The sequence below is a fragment of the Mobula birostris genome, chromosome 25 (assembly GCF_030028105.1).
Source record: "Mobula birostris isolate sMobBir1 chromosome 25, sMobBir1.hap1, whole genome shotgun sequence".
NCBI classification, from domain to species: domain Eukaryota; kingdom Metazoa; phylum Chordata; class Chondrichthyes; order Myliobatiformes; family Myliobatidae; genus Mobula; species Mobula birostris.
The window spans coordinates 39,247,467-39,264,203 of NC_092394.1; the positions used below are offsets into that span (position 1 = coordinate 39,247,467).

Consider the following 16,737-nt stretch of genomic DNA (forward strand, 5'->3'; position numbering starts at 1 on the left):
GAGCTAATGTATTTAGTGGGATATCCTGCGCGAAATAAATTTCTGTAAAGCTGTATCAGAAAACAGCCTCTAGAAAATCTGCCGCCCATAGAAACTGGTCCACCCACACTCAACCCAGATGGCCCCAAACTGATTAAGGAAAGTAAACAAACTAATTTATTCCATTTAAAATGAATAATAAAACGCCTCACTTGGCTAAGAGTCGGGCGTCTGATACAGAATCAGCCAATAAAGTGAGTAAACCCCTGCCAAATTGAAAACGACAAATTTGACATTACCAACAAAACTAGTCAAAAGTCTGCAAACGGTGTTATCCCGGGGCTATTTCACTGACGTCATGCAGGAAATGTCGGCATTTACTGCTGCCATGCATATTTCACCTGAAAAATATTCATCTGTTTTTTTGCAATGTTTTTCCTTAAATGTAAATATATTAGCTCTGTTTTTGTTTCTACTTCATCGCTGCGCCTTTCCATTCGTTAGTGCGTTTCAATCCAATTTAAAAGAACGTATGTTATCTAGTTGATAATATATATTTACAGCATTTATCCATCACTGTATGTAGTTACATGTTCAAGAATGGCTGGACCTATAGTAGACATATTTCTCATTATAGAAAAGGCCTAATATTTGTAGCACATATTATACTATATTTTCTGACGCAAAGACAATGGGGTTGTAACTTCAGTAGCGCTGTGTTTCTGTGTGTATCTGGGGAGTTGTTGTCCGGGTATTGTACATTTCCAAAGTCCTGAACCTGTAGTTTGCATTATCCGCCTTTTTCTTTTTCTTTTGGTGCGCCGGCGTATGTTTGCCTATATAACACTGTCCCAGTAGAACAGCCCCAGTTATATTCACACTTAATGCATTAGCTTCACTGCAAATTGTTATTGGTGTAAGCAATATCCACATAATTGTCCGTCTGAGTAAATGATATCATGTTCCCGTGGAAATGCATTTTTTTAAATCGTGAGTGTTTTGTGTTTTAAAACAGCCTACCAACTATAGTGTGTTTACGGGGCTTTCTGAAGAGACACTGAATTAATACACATGATATAGATTAGTTTATCTCTCTTCCCATATTGTGCCCATACTGCATACACTATTCGAACTGCCTTATCTGGCTGACTCGCTGTCCTTTTTTTCCTCTGTAATAGTCTCAGAATGCACGCAAACGACCTGGCAACGAAAACATGCAATTGCCGAGATTCTGGCAAGAGCTCTGCAATGTTGGCAGGAATGGCTAGAAAAAAAAGCGCAACAGCGGAGAAAAGTCAACTGGCTACTTGGACGAAGTCGGGACCCTCACTAATTACGTATTGTCCACTTCCGTCTCTTACAAGTGGCAATTAGGGTCAAGTGAATAAAAGCGGTTGGACTTGGAGAGCGTTAGTATTTTTGGAGTGCCCGACAAGATGGCTCTGTGGCTCGTCCAGGGATACCTGCTCCTCAGTCTCATCAAAGCTTCTCTGCAAGGAGGTATGTGCGAAAAGCAGCTTGACAACTTTTACTGATTCTGACATACAATATATTACGGTGGCGTCCTGCCTTACGCTTATGCTGCAACATTAAGGAATAAAAATTTCTTTTAGGTTAGCGCAAGCTGTTTTTACTTTAGCTTCAGGGGGGTTTGCATAACTTTCAAAATAGACTTTTTCCATTTTAATTTCTATCTTTTTTAACACGTGGATGCAGTTTGCTTTTCTGGTCGTGACACAATCCCTGTTTAGAGCTCATCGAGTTTGCTCAACCCGTTCCCTCTCATACGTGTGTATGCATTGCATATTAAATTTATCATTGTTAGTGTGGCTCTGCTTCACCACGGCTGTTTCGGTATGCGCGCGCGTCTTCCTGTCAGAGCTGTTCGACATTAAAGAACTGTTGCAGAGACATGTATGATTGAGAGCCTGCCTGAAAAAAAAATCAATTTAAACAGCGGTCTGATTTTATAATCAGGCTGCTTAATAGATTAAATTCGGTGTTAAATCCAAAAAAGATAAGTGTTACTTTCTGAGTGCAAATTTAAAGACTTCTGGGTCTATAGTACTCGTTATGCTTTTGTAAAAATCCTTATGGACAAATGAGTGTTGAAATAAAGCAAAACTCTGTGCTTTCTGTCATCTCCGTGTACCAGTCCATTGTAACGGTGGGGATAGTCGTTTACAATTCGTACACCCGCAAAGCAGTATCTTACCAAAAAAAAAAATCTCTTGGCGTGAATTGGAAGGCATGATATAGTTTTCGCTGCTCTTTGCCCACGTATTGTGCGCAGCTAAGAACAGGTCTGAAACCTCATCCCGTTTAGTATGAGATTCGACATCAGTTGCTTACCGGACAAGAACCCTTCACTAGGAATCTAAACACTCGATACCACTTATGCACCTGCTGCAACTTCAACCGAATTTTATAATTTGCCAGTGTTATCTTGAAAAAATATCAATTCTCAACATCAGAGTTTGTTTATTATGGAAACGTGTAATCCAAACTTCACCTCAGGTAGTCTACACTTGTAACAACATGGACCACTCGGCCCGTCCTGTATATGTCGGCACCCAGGCCAGCAATCGTATACATTCATAATTACTCGATAGGTTACATTCCTGAAATCACACTTAACATGTCGGAGGCGACGGCTTGCGCCCAGCCTCCGTCTCCACTTTTAGTGCCTTTAATATATTTCAAATAAATTGATTTATAAATGCGTTTTAACAGTTGACAGATATATATTAAGTAAAATGTCAAAACTGCTTAGCAATAATTTTAGTCTTGCCAGGGATGTAACATGTTAGACAATACGTTTCAGTTGAAAGTGCGGTGAGGGTACGGATCCATTCCGATCTCCCCTCCTCCCTTCCCTGTCTCCAATCTCGTTCCTTTTCGCTGGAATTTACTTTCTTCCCATTGTACTGATCGGTTTCATATTTTAACATTTTCTAATTTTGTTTTGGAATGGTAATGTTAGCATTTTATTCGTATTTCGTGTGTAGTCTTTTGTTTACTCAGTTCTCCGTCTGCACCTTCGGTGAATTATCAAAACCAGACTATAAGATGGCTATTTAAAAAAAATCCAAAACTGAAATTAAAATAAACAGAAACGATGAAGGAGGAATGCGTATCTTTCATCGGAACTTCGAGTAAAAGATAAGCGGTTGCTGATTTCAAGAAGTTGTCATCTTAAACGAAGCTTCGTGGCTTTATTTTTGGACTGTGTAAAATTAAGAGAGACAAACACATTTTTTTTTCACTCTGCGTTGAAAATGCTAGAAAATGGTCAGCTGCTGGAAGGGAGAACCCGATTCGTATTTCGGGTAGAATCTTTGATCATGCCTCGCTCAAAACAACGCGTGAAAGTGTTATTTCTTTGTGAATCGTTCTACTTCTAAACGCGAGGCAATAGAGTAGCAAACCTAGTTACTGAACTGTCTCTTTTTAATAATAGTTTGAATGCGACCATATTTGTAACGTTAATTTGACTAATTCACTTCAGGGTTGATTATGTAGCCAAGTAGTACAGTAAAACTAAAACTATATATAAATATAGCTTATATATTGAAAGTGCTAAAGGCGACTGCCGAAGAAAAATTTGGCTGTTGTGTAATACTTTACACAGCGAGTCTTCATCTCCAACGATAGCGCGTAACCGCGACGATTATGGACGATTTGTTTTGGAAACAGATGTTACAAGCGTCCAATTCTGCTGCACTGTTAAAAGCTGTTGCACCTCTTCACCTCCCTCGACGTGTTATAATTCGCTTCTCATTTAACTTGAGGATATGAATGGTCTTTGAGATGAGTCTTACAAACTCGTCCTGGCTGCAGATGCAATGAATACAGTACTTGATTATACAGAACTATGTTGTAACCGACGTACAACTTTCTTAAAGTGACAGGAAGCGGGAAATAGCGCCGCTCTGTGAATTTTTATGTGTGCGTGGGAAATTCTGACGGCTCCGTTCCAAAGCCAGCACTCCACCAGATTTTATTTGTGCCAACAGAGTTGAACAAATCCCAACTTTCATGTCCCACAGCGTACAAGTGCAATGTTTGCTCGTTATATGAATCTCCATTAATTACCCGAGCAGTTGCGTAATTGCACAGCAAACTATTAAGGCCTATTTCAAGTAGCAGAACACCGGGCCACCAGTTCCGAGAATCCATTTACAGAGGGCTTTCAAAAGATACTAAACATTCCATATAATCCTGTAAATGCGTGAATTCTGACCGGTCACTGCCAAGCAGGCTAGACCTGAAACGTAGTTTTGCAGATGTTTGACGTTACCACGGTATAAGAGCATGTAGATCTTAAACTTTCCTACGAAAGCTTAATGTTGCTGTAAAGGGCAGTCAGAAAGAAATTACATTCGATCCATCGCGCTCGTTGTAATGAAATCTAAGCCTCCAATTTTCTTACCGGGCATTAGGGTGCTATGTAAAATTAATTGAAGTCCATCTGCTACTGAACGTGGTATACGGAAACGACCCAGCCCATAAACTAACACAAATTGTGTAAGAGCGAAGGACGTCTGAAATATTGAAGAGGAAGACTTAAATTCCCTGGCTTTTTTTAAGGGGGGGGGCGTGGAGGATATAGTCAGATGATGTTGTAGAGAAGGCAGTAGGCGCTAAAAGCGAGATTAAATATCTGACTCAAAATGCTATAAACATTTGAGTATTACCCTATCCATATGCAAATTAAAATGGGAGATATAGATACAAGGGAGAATATTGGAAGGAAAGTACCTTCCAAGCATTAATAGTACTAAGGCAAGAAGGGCTGCAATGCTGGGACTGCTATTGCCTGAACTGGACTGGGACAGCCTTACCCAAAAAGATGACTAAAATGGCCATGAAGACTTTAAACTAGTAACTGGTGGGGTCAGGGAAGGAAGATAATCCCTAATTCCCTAAAACAAAGGGAGCAGACTTAGACCCATTAGTAGAAACTGTGCCTGGGACTCTAAAAGCAAAAGGAGGTAATTTAAGCTATGAGGGATGTATTTTGAGTTACACATAAATTTACCTCAAGAATATCAACAAAAATAAACAACCTTTGTACAAACTCAAAGTATGGAGGAAAAAGAAGTATTGAGATGTAAGGAAAGCAAATGGAATGTTAGCAATCATTTTGTGAGGATTAGATACATTTGATATCATGGAAATGATATAACTATCACTGAAAATGGCTCCCAAGCCATTACAGTGTGGCTTAATCTGTGGGAAACAAGGGAATGGAGGGGGTATATAAATTAGTAACTGAATATGAAAACAATGCAATATTAGTAGAGAATCTAGTGAAAAGTAAATACAATGTGGACTTTATGGGTAAGAAATAGAAAATAGGATGTCGGGTAGGTATCCTGATAGTAGCCACAAAGTGTTATAATCAGTAAATGTTGGTACTGTATTACACATGCATGTAGTAAAGGCACTTTAAATTTATTGAGTTGAAAGGACTAACTTACATTTTAAAGGTGATTGATATCTTTAATACGTCCAGAATACTTTTCTGCAACAGTTTATACTAAAATCAACATTCTAATCAGAAATGAGTCAGGGTAGTAAAGTCTCTGTGTGTGAACATTTACCTAATTGCAATAAAAACACAGCAGAGTTCAGTGTAATGTCTGAGAGGGTTAAATGCAATAATTTATTTGGGCTGTTAATTTGCGTTAAGACTTACTCTGTGCAATGAGATTGACATTGACCACTGCAACGAGGAAAAGGGAGGTGTTCAAAGAAAGAACTTAATGGGATAGAGAACCAAATTGAACAGTACGAGCTCCACGTGCCTAAATAAACCCGCATTCATAACTGTGAGATGTTAGGTGTAATGTGAAACAAAATCAAAAGGTACAAAATGCCACTACAACTCAAAGTGTCAGAAAAGATAACAAAAAAGGCAAAGCAGAACAGAGAAAGATGGCATGTAGAGAAAATTGGAAGGAATTCAAGATCAATAGAAGTTACGTATGTTCAGGATAGAGAGAGAAAAGCCTTAAAAGATAGCAGTCATACTATATTTGAGGGACAAATGAATATATTGAGCACAGCTTTACCTACTCAGTATCCGATTTGCCTACGTTGTATATGAAAGTGGGGGAGGTATCGATAGAAAAAGAAAATCTGTTCGATGGTGTGAGGCCAAATGGGTAAATGTTGCAGAAAAAAGCAGGTTATACTTCTATGTCTGCGCTGTATGTTATTAATATAGATTCCCTTAGAACAGAGATCAAGTCGAGCTTCATTAGCCAGAAGGTGGTGAACTTGTGAAATTTATTGCCACAGATGGCTGTGGAGTCCAAGTCACTGGCTATATTTAAAGTGGAGGTTGATGGTTTCTTGATTAGTCAGGGCGACAAATGTTTTGGGAAGAAGGCAGGAGAATGAGGTTGAGAGATATAATAAATCAGCCATGATGGTGCAGACTCGATAGGCCAATTAGCCTAATTCTGCTCCTCTGTCTTATGGTCTTGTACATTTACTGACTAATAGCAGTACTACTGGTCATTGGTTTTGAAGTACTTTCTGAAAGTTCTAGGACAAATATAATGCAATTCAGTGTTAATAATTTTCCATCTCTATTATAAGCATTTTTTGTCATTAGATGTTTCTAGAAACACTGTCCAATGAACAGTTCACATTAATAAGCATTCCTGTTAGCTGATTTCTTTCCTTTGTTTGGAATAATTTTATTATTATAAATATCCATCCTCCCTAGCTTCACAGTTGCAATTTTCTTTTATCTTGTCCAGAGTAGGGTTCTCATTGCCTCTTTTGAGCCTGGACCAGCCAATAAAATCACACTCCTCAATTAGTTCAAGACTTTGTAGGCAACCAGTAGAATATATATCTGAAAGATATGTTCCTCTTTTAAAGCTGGACATGGAACTGTGTGAAAGACATAAGTCATACAATGATCTCGCACAACATCAGACATCCCTCCATTAAAATCATTATTGTCCAAAACAGTAGCAACAGATTCTTAAGCATCCTCTGATTTGTCACTAACAATCAACTATCCTTCATGGAACTGACAGTTATTTTTTTTTTCTAATACTGCCCACCTCCAAATAAAATTGGCGCTATGTTTAACTGAAATTTGCTTATTGGGTTGCAGTCAATTCACCATAAGTCAATACGTATATTAATGTTTTTTTCTGCCCGTATACTTCATTTTGTTCCAACTGTTTAATACCTTGTCTTCTAATCAAATTGGTGAGGGTTATCTTTAACACCATTACAGACATTGACTTCCTCTTCCAAACTATTAAAATACCTCATCCCCATAGATCTCTTATGTTTAACAAAGCACTGGATGTTTGTGCATGTCATACAGTCTCAGACTACTTTTATTTGAAAACATGTCACATTGTGAACATTGGAAAGCCTTAGTTCTGTTCTGATCTTTAGTAATGCCATTAGAATTATTGACCTCGGCCCTATATTTAATGCTGAAATGGGGAGTAGTATTGTATTTGCCAATCTTTCTGCTCTAAAACATTATTTGCTGTCATAATTTGCTTCTGGTCATCGTATTTTACAAAGCACATAAAAGGCTCAAAATTCCTCACAGCAGAATGTGCAGCACAGATGTTTGAAAGCATAGGTTACCTTGCTCTCTACTGGATTATTCATGTTGTTATTGATAACAGCTTTACCTCTGGGCACAAGGCCAAGCCTTTCAATAGCCATTCTGCAACATCTACAATTTTTATCCAATTTCATTGGATAGGTATTTGAGAGTAAAAGCATAGCAGTAAAGAAATTTGATTGCTTCTAAGGGACATAAGTTCTATGCCAAGCAGTAGAAATATTGTCATTTTTAAAATGGAAAATTCCACCATCCGGATAATGTTTGATTCTGGAAATCAAGGGAAGTGATTGTCTCATAACTTATTAATATTTAGAATTTTTTAAACATTTTTCCTCAGCAAGAATCCAGGGTTGCGTTATTTGGAAATATTGTTTCTAAATATATATTATGGCCAGGAGAAAGGTGTGGAGGGGTGATTGCAAGGGTGTAGGAAATAAATGAGATGTGGTCAAAAGATTTGTCCACTTGTTAGAGCTCAAGTCAAGTCACTTTTTATTGTCATTTCGACCACAAACTGCTGGTACAGTACACAGTAAAAATGAAACAACGTTCCTCCAGGACCATGGTGCTACATGAAACAACACAAAACTACACTAGACAAAACTATGCAAGCCACATTCCAGGGAGAAAACAATCCGGCTGTCTGCTGCAAGCTGCAGCCATTATCAGTGGTCAGGATCTCCTGGATCCTAATCAGGGAAACTGTCCAGAGCTTGTGAATGGTTCTTAATAAATTAATGTTCTTTATCTCCCAAATTTTGAAAATTAATGAACTACTACCTGATACATATTCCCAGTCAGATGAAACAAATTAGACCCAACTTTTCCCCATGATCTGTCTAAGACTTGATGAGAATCTAAGATTTCACTTGCAGCTTTCTTTACAGAGCTCTGCAGATCAAACCTTTCTATGCATGGTCCCTAATCTCCCCATTTATTGCTGGCAAGTGAGCACATTTCCCGCTCCACACAAGCACTATTTCAGTCCCAGATTTGACCATCACATTCTCTCGTGGACTGGGAACAGTTGTCCTTTTGTCACTCTATAATCCTGTTCACTTCTTCTGTAAGGTCTAAGAACGGGTTCAGTTTGACACTCTTCATCCTTTCCGAATTACTGCTTCAGGCTTTGTGTAGTCTTGCCTTGTCTACCAGCCCTCTCAAGCTTCTACAACAATAGCTGAAGATGTAGAATACATTTCTGTGGGTCTCCTGTGCTATTGAGATAGGTTACATCCATGTCTCTATCTTGGCTATTCCAAACGTTTGCTTGCACGAGTGTTCTCTGTAATGTCTGCTACAGCAATCTCAAATAGTCTGCAATTACAGTGCATTTATAGTTTTATGTGTCTAAGTTAAAATATATATCACAAAGAGTAATTCTTTCTCAGTTCATCTCTCTCTATTTGTCAGAGCTCCACCTGCATTTGCTACTGGCTGATCGTCTTGCAGGTCATTTTCTCCAAGACTGTTACCTGAGTCATACAGTGCCTTAGTGTCATCTACTTCTTATCATCAAGATATCATAACCCATTTTCTCCATCTACCTGACCACTTGAGCACTGAACCAACACCATTCCACACCCTAAGTGGCTCATACTCAGGTGAAGCAGGAACTCCTTAGATTGTTGGCAACCCATCCCCTCCAAAAATGTTGTAGCTTCTGTAACATTCACCCAGTTGTGATATTTCCTTTTATTGCTTTGACCTTTGCTGGATTTGGATCTCCAGATCACCTCTGGTGATTGTGACTGATGAAGCTGAATTCTTTCTTTTGTAGAATGATTTTCCATTCACATGGTATATACCTTTTCCTATATGCAGGAAGTTTTTTTTTCAGCTACTTGTGCCGGCCTCCATAATTTTGCATCATCTATGAAATCCTGACAATACTTTCCCAAGTATTACCTTTCATTTAATTTACCCCTTGCTGTCGGTCTCCAACATTTGTGGCCTGGCTTTGGGCAGCTCTGCACCTTTATGTGTCTTTTTCTCAAGTTGGTTCAGTCTCATGTGATAACTACTCTCTTGCACAAAAACAAGTCAATCTTTGATGGACAAGTCATGAAATCCTCAAAACTGCTATTATCTGCTAATATTTTAACTTCACTAAAGAAAGCAGCAAATAATTCTCCCTGTTGATGGATGTATGAACAGAATGTGTAATATTTAATGATTTCAATTCTAGGTGTGTTACAACATATAGTACAATAATGGTTCAAGTGCATTTTCCAGGGCCTCCTTTGCAGATTATATGACATGGTCATACAGTACAGAACTAGGACCTTTAGCCTACGGAGTCTCCACTGACCTTGAAGCATAATTTAAACTGTGGCTATTTTATTCTCTCCAATTGCTTATCAACTTCTCCCAGATTCTGCCATTTACAATAAGGAATCAACCCACCAAGCCTCATGTTTTTGGGATGCGGGTGGAGAGCGGAGCATCCAAAGGATATCCACTTGGTCACACAGAGAATCTGTAAAACTGAAGTACAGACAGCACCAAAGGTCAGAGATAAATGCAGATCACAACCCAAGAGGCAGCATAACCCCATTGCTACTTGCCCCTTGTGACTGATAAAATGCAATGAAATCTTTAATTTGTTCCAGTTTATTTGCTTTAGCCAGCTCAAATTACAGAGTGAATTCTCCCTTCATTGTCTCCATTCTATCAACATTGCTATCCTGGAAATCCCACAGCTTGGGTATTTTTTTTTCCTTTGTGCATGATCTCAGCTGAAGTGCACAGATTTGTCTCGCTGTGCACATTTCTATTCGACTAGGAGTCATGACCTGGTGTTTAATGAAGTGGTCAGTTGGCAGTCACATGTTATACTTTCAATATAACCATTATGTTAAAATAGGAAAAAGTTGACAAAAGATTGACCACGTGTCTGCACATTTGGAGCCACGGATGGATATAGACAAGCACCTTTTATGAAATTCTGGGGACTGGTGTCTAAATTAAAAACAAAATCCCACAGTCTTGTCAAGCAGCCTCATAAAATTGTACTTTATAGACAACATGCCAAATGTTCTGCTCCACTAGCATAACAGACCTCCTCAGAAGTGGTAGATTACAGAGAGGGAGGAAATTGCACAAATTGTCCTCCATGTTGATTTCAGTCCCCTTTATATCACACCATCAGATCAGACAGATTGAGCACTGAGGAAAAACTTGTAAGAAACACTGGAAGTAACAATGGGACACAGGGTGTGGGAATTGAATGTCCACCAACAGTAACTTGGAATCACCATCACTTCCTGAGATGACCAAGTTATAGACAATAGGTGCAGGAGTAGGCCATTCAGCCCTTTGAGCCAGCACCACCATTCACTGTGATCATGGCTGATCATCCACAATCAGTACCCTTTTCCTGCCTTCTCCCCATATCCCTTGACTCTGCTATCTTTAAGAGCTCTATCTAACTCTTTCTTGAAAGAATCCAGAGAATTGGCCTCCACTGCCTTCTGAGGCAGAGCATTCCACAGAACCACAACCCTCTGTGTGAAAAAGTTTTTCCTTAACTCTTTTCTAAATGGTCTACCCCTTATTCTTAAACTGTGGCCTCTGGTTCTGGACTCCCCCAACATCGTGAACATGTTTCCTCTGCTCTCCACCCGAATCCCAAAAGTTCTGAAGTACATGCTGTCAGCTTGGATCAGCAGCAGGAAGTGAGTGAATCAACACAAGGAATAAATCTAGTTGTCCTTGCTAATCTATCTGTCCATGATAGCAAAGGCAGGGGTGACATTGCTCCATTGTTCCTTGCTCCATAAACTTTCTATCATGCCTGTTGTGTGAATGAAGTCACTGGAGAAAATTACTGGTAGGTACAAAGCAACTTCTTTATTTGACAAAACAAGGTACTTCAGGCATCATATGGAGATGCTTTTGGTTGAAAGGTCTCGCTGGCCCAACATGGACCTCAGTATTATATGTGCCAAACATCAAAGGGCAACTCCATATTTACAATGTATGGACAATGGTTTCTTTGAGACTACCTCACACCTCCTGATTCAGCTCCCCACCACAGACATCTCAATGAATTTTAATCAGCTTTACTAGCTCTTCATTCAGTTAGTCCTGATGAAGGGTCTTGGCCTGAAACGTCAACTGTACCTCTTCCTAGAGATGCTGCCTGGCCTGCTGCGTTCCACCAGCAACTTTGATGTGTGTTGCTTAATCAGCTTTGTCTGGACTGGGATTCACAGCTTTTAGGAACCCATTGTTCAAAGCTGCTCTCCAAATTAAATGCACAATGCATTTTCAGATGTGAAGGCTGGTAGCCAAAGCCAATTGCTAAACGTATATATCCTAAACCCAAAAATCATTCTAACAGTGATGTTACAATTGTACTAAATGGATAGACTTGGAACAGATCTGGCACATCAAAGGTGGGAGTCTGAGGTGCTATGAAGCATCAGAAGTGGCAGAAATATATTCCATTATAATCTCATAGCCTGTGAATCTTTCACTCTCTAATTATTATCAAACAGTGGAGATTAATAATGGTGCAATGAGGAAACCAGGAGGACGCACTGTGAGAAGCACTGTGTGTCAAAGAATGTGGAACTAAGCTGACAGTTGCAACACAGAACTACATTCATAGCACCGAGCTGCGGTGTCATTTAAGGTCATGGCTCAGATTTAATTGATCTTTAGCTTCATAGGGATGGTTATGGGGACAGCACGGGGAGTTAGAGGTTGGGGTTTAGGTTAGATTTTCGGAACAAGGACCGGGGGAGCTAAGGGTCAAGGGTCGTAAAGGAGGGTCAAGGTAGTAAAGAGTCAGGGGCAAATCTTGACGATCAGGGTCCAGGTCAATGCATTCTTTGCAGTCAAAGGCCGTTGATCCCTGGGGATCAGGTTGGCAGGCACTGAGAACAAAGACCACCAATTCCCACAGACGTAGACCATAGCCGGTGGGCCCCAGGGCCAGGGGCAAGGGACTGGAGGGCAGAGGCCCAATGTATGAAAGGCCAGAGCCAAGGACTGGAGGTCAGATGTCTGGAGGCCGGAGGCGTGTTTATGTGTGTGAGCTGGTGGGAAAGGGGTGTGGCTTGCTGTTGTTGTTTTACTTTTTTGCAGCTGTTGTTGTTTGTGTTGCTCAGTTGAACATTGTAGACAGGCTATGTTGGTGGCAGATTGTGCAGTGACACCTGCCGGCTGCCCCCAGCACATCCTCAGGATGCAAACAATGCATTTCACTGTATGCATTGATGTACATGTGATAAGTAAATGAATCCGAATCATACTATGCAGCTTGCAACAGTTAATGTCAGGACTATCCCCAAGCAATCCCACAACTATAAGATCAACACTTTACATTCATGCCTCATTTTGTGAAGAGTAATAGTGGATGATTAAATAGCTAGCTGGAGAAAGCAAATGATGACTACACATTCTCAGCAATAGTTTGGCTAACAGGTGAGATAAAACTGAAGCATGGACTATCATGTTTAGCCAGAAGTGGTGAGAGAATGAACCATTCAGGCTTCAGCCTGATATAGCAACTCCATTCCTATGGCATAAACCAACCTTGAGCCAATTTAACTCATGTAATATCAAGATACAGCTGGGTATAGCAAAAGCTATGGGACCAGACACCAACCAAAATGTAGTCTGAAGACTGGAACTCAGAACTAGTCATGCCACAAGTAAGCTCTTCTCGTTCAAGCAATGGCATCTACCTGATAAAATGAAAAATGGCCCATTCCTTTTATATCAAAAAGCAGGACAAATCCAATCTGACAAATAATGACAAAGACAAATTGGGTGAATTGATTGAGGATCAAGTTTCAGGAGCTAATTGGGCTACTGCTGATGCTGTAATAATGTCAGACTTAACAGTTTAATTATTTATGTCTGTAACAGTAACGATCCCAAAATGCTTCTCAAGCACAAATGCAAACCATGTTTTCTAAATCCTTCAATTTGACATGTGATGACATGAATTTTGCTGTTCTAGTAGCTGATTTAAAGTCACGATTCTTTGATCTAGATTTTCCTCCAATGGGTGTATTTAAGGCAGAGATTGATAGGTATCTGAGTAGCCAGGGTATCAAAGGTTATGGTGAGAAGGCGGGGGAGTGGGACGAAATGGGAGACTGGATCAGCTCATGATAAAATGGCAGAGCAGACTCGATGGGCCGAATGGCTGACCTCTGCTCCTTTGTCTTATGGTCTTATGGTCTAAACCCAATGGAGTTGAGAGGCAGGACTACCATTTGACATGGCCTAGTAGTAATCTGGCTGATGGGGAGAATTTATACAGCTCAGAATGCACGGAGTTCACGAGCTCATGAACTTCCAAAACGAGTGTCTGTAGAGAATCCTGGCATCTCCCGTCAAAAAGAAATGCATAACAAAAATACAAATTGAAAAGAGAGAAAACATTACCATCCTAAACGTTTTTTCCTTAAAGCAAGCTTTATAGCAAAGTACTTATCATGCCACTTGGAATCTCTGTTCATACACAATTCTCTGTTCATTTACTTTTCTCCTCTATTTGCTTTTAGCAAGCATATGTGACTCAAAAAGTGCCAGCATTATCCATGAAAGATACAGCAAAAGGATGCACAAAGCACAGAAACTATCTTGTAATGAGTTAGACGGGTAATGTCTATTAGTACTTTAGAAGTGAAGCCCATCGTAAAATTGGTGGAGGCACTTCAATGCCCTCCTTATTCAGTATGACAAAAGATTTCCTAACATTAATCCCAAAGCGTTTGATATTAATTTGCTTTGTTATACATCATGGATTGGGACTTCTGCGTATAGCACAGCATTAGGGGTCACCAAGACAGTGATAATTGAGAAATTGGTGTCACCTCGGGGAGTACAATTTGCTAACTTTGCTGGCTTTCGACAAGGCAGGCTGCCATTAACTGCGCTATAGTCTAACCGTAGTAGATGCATCAAATATCCTCCAGCTGCTTGCTCAACAGGAAAAGTTTTATTTTTCACCTCTACATTGAAACACAGAGTGAAATACGTCATGTGCCATTTGTGTCGAGGAAATGCTGGAGCTAGCATGCAAGTGTTGCCACGTTTCCAGCACCAATGTAGCACACCTGCAGCTTATGAATTCTAACCTAATGGAAAGAGGTGGGAATTGAAACCCAATCTTACAGCAGGCGCAGTAAAACGTATGCTAACTGTAACATCTCTGTACCATCCTAATTACTCAACAACCAGGTGCCTGGTCATTAACAGCTTCCCCTCAGGATCAATGCCCGCACATGTACATGTGTATATATATATACTGAGGGAGAGCAATTTTCCAGATGTGTTCAGCAGCCTAAATGTTAGGCTAGAGGGCAAAGGCAACCTTCTCTTTAGCTGACATCGCTCGCAAGACAGTCCCTATGATTGTCAGGTGGGTGCCAGCATTCTTGTGAAGAACATGATAACCACCCTGAAAATATGATGTTGGTGTCTTCATTCGTCTGGAGGTGTCCCAGTACTCCAAGTGGTGTTCAGATCTCATCATTAGGTACAACAGTCTCCTGATGCAGATACTAAAAGAGGAGTTTTTAAGGCTGAAGACCTCAAGAATGAGAGCTGAAGAAGTGGCTGCTGAGGGCAGGTCCCAGCAACAGCAAACCACGGTCCTCGTAAACAGGACCACCACCGCTGGATCTGTCGCCGAGAACAGCGGGGGTCGGCGGCTGTGAAGCACTTCAAGGGGTGACGTACCCAGGGCAGGGGAAATATGTAGATTGTGGGACACCTCAACCCAGAGCAGATACTACTTCCATATGGAAGGGTTAGAAGCAGCAAAGAATTGCAGAAACTTCTTCACTTGCTGATTGACCGTTGGTCTATGGATGATAACCAGAGGACAAACTCAAGTGAAGTATGGAGGAGGTAGCCATACGTCATCTATTGTCTCCAGAAAGAGGAGATGAACTGTGGGCTCCAGTCTGGCACAATGTCCTGAGGGAAGACATGGACACAACCACATGTTGGAGAACCAGGTCTGCCGTCTCATTGGAAGTTTCGGGAGGGCAATGAAGTGGTCTGCCTTAGAGAACCGATCCACCACCATCAAAGTAGCCATGTCCTCTTTGGAAGTTGGAAAACCTGTGATGAAATCTATAACGATGTGGGACCATGATGTCAAAGGCCCAGCAGGGGCTGCAGAAGGGCCGCTGGTTGGAGGAATTGGACTGGGTACATTGAGGCAGTGAAGAAATGGCATACATCTGCAATCATGGTGGGCCAACAGAACCGGCGCTGCAGAAAATCCTGGGTTCATTGTGCGCCTGGATGGCCAGAGTGGGCCCCTTGGGGTGCCTCAGAGGATACAGCCGAGGGCAAACGCATGCAGTTCTCAGGTGTGTCGGCTGGAGCAGGTTCACGTTTCAGGGCCTGGTGAATCCGGTTTTCAACGTTCCAGATGACTGGAGCCAGGATCTGAAAGGATGGAATGAAGGGATGAGGGTCAATCTCCACCTTTGTGTTCTTGAAACCGGGTCAGTAGGAGACTGAATTGTTTGAAGAAGAGGCCCAGTGAGCTTGCCTTGGGTTGATCTGGTAGGTCTGTTATATGGATATGAGGTTCTGGTGGTGAGTGCAGATCAGGCAATGTCTGCATTCTCCCAAGGCCCAATTAATGGCAAGTAGCTCCCCGTCTGCTACTCCATAACAGCACTGTGTAAAGTTGAACTTGCATGAGAAGGCACAAGGGTGCATCTTCCCGTTCTGTTGTCACTGGGGGAGGATGGCCCGGCACCCATATCAGATGTGTCCACCTCTACCACAAAAGATCCAGAGAGGTTCTGATGGTGGAGAGTCGGAATGATGGAGAAGTGTCATTGGAGCTTCTTGTAAGTATGATAGTGACAGCAGACCAGGTTGTCCATGAGGTAGGTGACTTGGTGACGGAGGTGAGAGGTGCAGCAATTTGGCTGTAGATTCAGATGAAACAGCGTTAGAAGCTGGAGAAGCCCAAGAAGGAAGTGTCATGGGTGTCATACAACATTAGTGCACACTTTCTCTGAGTCCATGGTTATGCCTTGGTTTGAAAGGATGTAACACAGGAAGGAAATGACTGGGGTGTGAAACTGGCATTTTCAATCTTTCAGGGCAGATGGTTTTTGAGGAGATGCTGAAGGACTGAAAGGACATAAAAT

General features: G+C 41.0%; 1 protein-coding gene across 16 annotated transcripts in view; it reads left to right on the plus strand.

Moving 5' to 3' along the window:
- Positions 1-1,207: 1,207 nt before the first annotated feature.
- LOC140187721 (uncharacterized) overlaps positions 1,208-16,737 on the plus strand; it is a 241,503-nt gene continuing 225,973 nt past the window's right edge. For 9 of the 16 annotated variants that reach the window (XM_072243334.1, XM_072243317.1, XM_072243329.1 and 6 more), the window contains exon 1: positions 1,212-1,479. In XM_072243334.1, the coding sequence (XP_072099435.1) occupies positions 1,416-1,479 (64 nt within the window). In that variant the 5' untranslated portion in view covers positions 1,212-1,415. Of the gene's footprint in view, positions 1,480-16,737 lie in introns of all 16 variants that reach the window. The other 7 variants (XM_072243319.1, XM_072243332.1, XM_072243328.1 and 4 more) reach the window with 3 other exon arrangements.